At 58.4% G+C, this 5,480-nt stretch overlaps 2 protein-coding genes across 2 annotated transcripts in view; both read right to left on the bottom strand.

Moving 5' to 3' along the window:
* Positions 1-199, bottom strand: part of PRPF8 (pre-mRNA processing factor 8) — a 19,284-nt gene extending 19,085 nt beyond the window's left edge. The window contains 1 exon segment of the mRNA XM_014308849.2: positions 16-199. Within this exon segment, the coding sequence (XP_014164324.2) occupies positions 16-199 (184 nt within the window).
* Positions 200-1,575: 1,376 nt separating this feature from the next.
* TLCD2 (TLC domain containing 2) lies at positions 1,576-5,311 on the bottom strand. Its single transcript, XM_005425471.2, has 4 exons — positions 5,286-5,311; positions 5,040-5,122; positions 4,511-4,593; positions 1,576-2,843 (listed from the first exon to the last, which is right to left on the bottom strand). Exons 1-4 carry the CDS (start codon positions 5,309-5,311, stop codon positions 2,460-2,462), a joined length of 576 nt encoding a protein of 191 aa, XP_005425528.1. The 3' UTR covers positions 1,576-2,459.
* Positions 5,312-5,480: the final 169 nt, after the last annotated feature.

Here is a 5,480-nt window from a genome sequence, read left to right on the forward strand (position 1 = left end):
CGTGGGTGGCCGCGCCGCCCCGCCTCTGATTGGACAGCGCCTGGCGCAGCCCACTGCTCGCTGCTGTAGGGGGCGCCACGGGCTGGGCCGTGCCCCCCCCGTCCCGAGGGGTGGTAGGGGCGGGGGGAACCCTCAGGGAGACATTTTGGACATCCCGGCCAATCCCGGTGATGTCCCCACTGCAGCAGGGCGGGGACATCCCCCACGGGGCCGGGACATCCCCTCAGTGCGCTCAGCCAGCCCCCGTGGCCCAGGCAGGGAGGGGATGCTGGGCTGCAGTGATGCCTCACCCTCAGCGCTGCCCCCACGGCCACACTGTGGCCCCTGATCCCCCCAGCGAGAAACCACCCACCTCTCTGCCCCCTTCCTGCCTCTCTCCAGGAGCACAACAACCCTCAGTGCTTGGCCAGCAGCTGTGAAATCGTGAGGGCCACCTCACCGTGGGTGGGTTCAATGTGTTGTCGGGGCTGCTCAGCAGCCGGGCAGGCTCTTGCCTCAGGGCTTTCCATGGGGACAGGGGTTTGCTCTCGAGGGATATTGGATAGGGCTGGAGCAGGGCTGGTTGGGTGGCAGGCTGGGGTGTTGCTCCCCAACAATTAATTCCCTAATGGAGATGATGCTTCAGGCTCCGTGGTCCCCTATATGGTGGGAACAGAGCGGTGAGTCCTTCCCAAAACCTTTCCAGCCAAGGCTGTGGCACTTCCCGTGGGGATGGACAAGCACAGGGCATCCCCACATCTGACCTCGGTGACCTGCAAAGCCACTGCTTATCCCACCTTAGCCCTGTGGGAAAACCACGGCGGATTAAGAGGTGCCCAAACCCGGCTCCCCTGGCCCCCAGCCCCACGTGCCCGGGGTACAGGGCATCCACGTGACAGCGGGAATGTGGGAACACAATCCAGGCCTTGAGAAACACCCCGGCTGTGGGCAGAGGCTGCATTTTCAGCTGAGGCAGAGGCTGTGCTAAGGGCAAGGATCACTGCAGCAGCTCCTGGGAAATTTGGAATACAAGGGGCAAACCAAAGAGAAAGTCCTTGGTGAGATTTCTGCTCCAGCTGGGGGCTGTGAGGGGCACACAGACACCTCAGCACTGCTTGAGGTGATACATCCAAACCTGGAGGAGTTGTGCCCAGCACCTGGAAGCTTCCCTGCTCTCCACAAATAGAAATGTAAGCAGCTTTGGCCACACATTGTCTCCAGCCTCACACTGCCCATGGATCACTCATGTTTCCCTGCCCAGCAGCAATGTGTCTCCATCCTCAGAACACGTGCCACCCTCTGTGAGCAGTGCCTGCTCCTCAAACCAAGGGAGAGATTTTGTGTTAAAGCTCATTTGCCACACAAAGGAAACGTGACTGAGCCGGTGGATTTCTCCAGACTGGTTCACGTAACTCCACATGGGATGATCCTGTTATGTACATGGTGCTGGGCTGCTGGGAAGCAGTCCAGTGTGAGAATCAGTGAGGAAAAGGAAATGTGGAGTGGAAGAACATTTAAAAGCCTGCATCTTCCTCCACAGAAAGGAGAGGGGTGGTAAAAAAAACCCAACAAGAGAGGTAGAGTGTGCCAGTGTATTTTCACTCCGTGGCAGGGAGACACGGGGTAAGGACTGTGCTAAGTGACAGCCCCAGAGTGGGCTGGGGGATGAGTCCTTTTGTCCCCTCTCAGTCCTTTCCCCTCAAGCCACTTCATTTTGCAGCCATTGATTAAAAGCTCATGTTAGTAGGAGCCTTTGCTGCGGGGTGAGAGCGTTACCCCGGGCTCTGCAGCACAACCTGGTGTTCCTGAATCCTAAAAAGTGCCTGAAAACCCCACATCTGTGGGAAATGACCATCTCACAGCATCCTCCTGCCAGCCACTCGTGCTCTCCCACCCTCATTTATGGGCACTGAAATTATCTGGGGACAAAACACGGAAAAAGCTCCAGTTGTCAGCAGAGGTTGGGGCTGGTCCTGACCTGCACCCCACAGTGACCACCCAGCCAGGTGGGACAATCTCAGGGAGGGTTCATCAGTGCAGGGTTTGGTTTTCACTGACCATCACCTCGAAGGCAAAGCCTTGGAGCCTGTCCTGCTGGTGGTGTTCTACAGAGATGCCACAGAGAGTTCAGTGATCCGTGGCTGATGGGACGCTGGGGGCTGGAAACACCCTGTGGCGTTGGGATGTCTGGAAGAGCAGCGAGGAAACAGCGCTGCTCTGCCCCTTCTCATCTCAGTGGTGCCTCAGGGAGCTGTGAGAGCTGCCGAGGCTTCTCTGAGCAGCTCCCAACTGTCCAACCACATCATCCAAAAGCGTTTGGGGGGCAGAGCCTGGTCCATGAGCACCTCCTCTGCCGTGCAGGGCCCAGCATCTCGAGCCACAAGCAAAGCCTGGGTGCTCTGTTAGTGCAGCCCCTCCCTGCAAGGTGCTGAAACAGCCACGTTCACCCTCCGGTGCTCCATGGGCTCGCAGGGGAGGGGCTATTCCTCCTTGTCCTGCCGCTCCTCCTTGTCCCGCCGGGATTTGAGGAAGTCGCTCCGCAGCAGGCGGTAGAAGAGGATGATGTTCATGGGCGTCATGATTGCCATGCCCGCCGTGCCCACGGCGTAGGCGGCCGGGGGCACGTTGTGGCGATTGAGGAAGAGCCAGCGGCTCATCCAGGCCAGCGTGGCCATGCGGAACACCACGTAGGTGCCCAGGTTGACGAGGCTGTTGAGGCGGTAGCAGGGGGTGTGCACCAGGTTGGCCATGAGCAGGATCTGCCGCACGTGCAGGAAGATGGAGTTGATCTCCACCAGTAAAGCCACGAGGGCAAAGCCGACGTACTGGTGGAGCAGCACGGCGATTCCAAAGCAGATGATCACCTGGGAAGGAGGAAAAAGAGGGGCTGAGCCCAGGGGGTGGTTGCTCTCAGCTGCTGCAAGCTGGAACCCCTTGGGCACAGCGTGGAGCAGAGGTGGAAAGGATCATCACGGCATTGCAGCCTCGGGCACCTCCTCACCATCGCAGGAAACCTGAGTGGGTTTTTTTGTTCCAGTGGGAAGAGAAGGAAACAGCTCTCTGAGCCCCAGGCTGGCTGAGGAGACAAAGCAGCCTGACCTAACCCTGCTGGTGTGGCCTGGAGAACTCAGCCGGTTGTGGCCGAGCAGGTTTTTCCACACCCAGTGAATGGACGGGAAGGGAGACTGTAGCCCAGGGCTACGGCTGCTGCTGGCTCAGGGATTGTCCCCAGGACAGGGATTAGGTGGCTTTGGTGTATCAGAGCCCCCTGAAGCACCCCGGGGATGTTTGGGACAGGATTCCTGCCCCGCACCCTCCCTGCCAGGCAGGGGGACAGGCTCTGCCTGCCCATGCTTCAGCACACTCAGTCCTTTCTCTGGTTCATGCCATTAATGCTGTTCTCTGTATAGGCTCTGTAATGAGATTATCTGCTCCCTGCTCGTTAAGTCACTGTCTTGGCTTGAATTAGCTCCATTGTGGAGATGAACTTTTGGCTCACCAGCAGCAGCCAGCAGAGCCCCAGGGCTCACTGACAGAGCAGGTCTGACTACCCCTCTCCTCCCAGGTGAGTGCCAGCACTATCCCTGTCCCTGTCCCCCTCCCCAGGCCCTGCACACCCCTGAGCCTCCCCTGCACCCTGCAGCATCTCCACTGCCCAGCTCCAGGCTGTGCTACCCCCCTGCTCTGCAGCATGCACAGTCTCAGCATCACAGAATTGTTTGGGTTGGGAAAAACATTCTGGCACCTGGACAGCAGAGGTAATCAGAGAGAAACCCATGCAGGGCACAGCAAGACAGGCAGGGGGCACTGGAGTGGGGGTCCTGCATCACAGCTGCTCCAGCCACAGCAGCCCCAGGTGGGAGGAGAGCACCCAGGGAGGGGAGGTGGGTGGAGGGGATGTGCAGTCCTTGCTCAAGAGGGCAAGAGCCACAGGAGATGAGCTGCTCACCTGTGCCAGAGGGGACACCGGGGTCACTGCTGTCAGTGACACTGTTGTGGATCAGCCCACACTCTGTACACATGTTGTTTCCTACTCTATTGGGACACACAAAACAGGTGATGGACTTTGGACATGATTAGCATAAGATGTTTGTTAATCAGGATGCCTTGGCAAGAACAAACAGAGCTGAAAATTAAATCAGACTGAAAAGAAAATTACATCAAGTTCTGCAAGCAAGAGATGTTGTAAAATGTATAAGTTTGTTTATGTGATGATTAACCCAATCATTGTAATAAAAACTTACTAGCCTTCCTAGAATGGTATATGAGCATGTGTAGTCCACAATAAATTTGGATTCTGACCAGCTCTCAGTCTCCCCATCTCTGTCATCACTGCCAATACCACCCCACTTTTGGGTGCCTTTCTGCAAACTCTCCAATATTACAGAGTCCTGCAGGACCAAGAGGAGCCCCAGGCCCTGCTGTCTGGGCTCCTCTCCCCAGGAAATAAAATCAGCAAACCCCCACACAAACACCAGCAGGAGCCCCCCATCCCCAGCCCCCCTGGTGGCACCTGTGCAGGTGCACTCACCACAGAGTGATGAAAGAGCAGCTCCCAGGACTGATGAAGTTTCTGATTGCACAACATGTCCACAAAGTCTTCAATGAAATAGCCTGGGATTGGGGAGTGCATGAACAAAGAGGGGGTCAGGAAGGGCTGTGCCAGCGAATTCCCCCAGCCCCCCCGGGATGTGCTGGTTACATCTGTGTGGGTGGGGAGTCACCCACAGCAAAAGGAGGAAATTGGTGCTTTGGGGCCCTCTTGCAGTCACTCTGTAGGATGTGCTCCCAGGAAGAGGCACCAACTATCTCCTCTAACCCCATATGGGCATTTTTGGGATGCCCCGAGCCCCAGCTCCCCCCGGGGCCGGTGGAGGGCAGCCCGGTGCCCAGGACCTCATGGGACAGAAAGGAGCCACTGTCCTTTGCCAAGAATAGCGCGATTGTTTGAGGTGCCTGAGACATCGCGACATGGCTCGAGGGGCTGGTGTCAGGCACGGACGAGCCCGTGAAGACCCCCGGGGGGACAGAACAGGGGACAGTCCATGGCCACACCTCACCTACAGACATGGCCACCAGGCTGTGCGCCCCGGGCGGGTGTGTGCCCACCAGGTCGTTGGACATCTCGGGGTGGAGGTAGAACCTGCAGGGAGAGAGTGTCGGCCAGAGCCCCCAGGTCCCCATTCCCCTGCCGGTGTCTTCATTACCCACCTGGTGCTGCCGACCCTCCTTGGAGACCTCCTGTTGCCCTGCTCCCCTGTCCTCCTGTTTTCCCTGGAGTCTCCCCATCCCCTGGTGCCTCGCACCTTCCTCCCTCTTTCAGCACCGCCATTCTGCAGATCCTGACACTCCCCAGGGTCCCCAACACCCCCATTTCCTTTTGCACCCCCTTGGCCGCAGCTTCCCCTCGGGGGATCCCTCGACGTCCCCGTTCCCTCCCGGTGTCCCGTTTCCCCCGGGCAGCCCGGTGTCCCCGCGGTGCCGCTCACCCGGCCAGCGCC

Source organism: Geospiza fortis, unplaced genomic scaffold (assembly GCF_000277835.1).
Source record: "Geospiza fortis unplaced genomic scaffold, GeoFor_1.0 scaffold425, whole genome shotgun sequence".
NCBI classification, from domain to species: Eukaryota; Metazoa; Chordata; class Aves; order Passeriformes; family Thraupidae; genus Geospiza; species Geospiza fortis.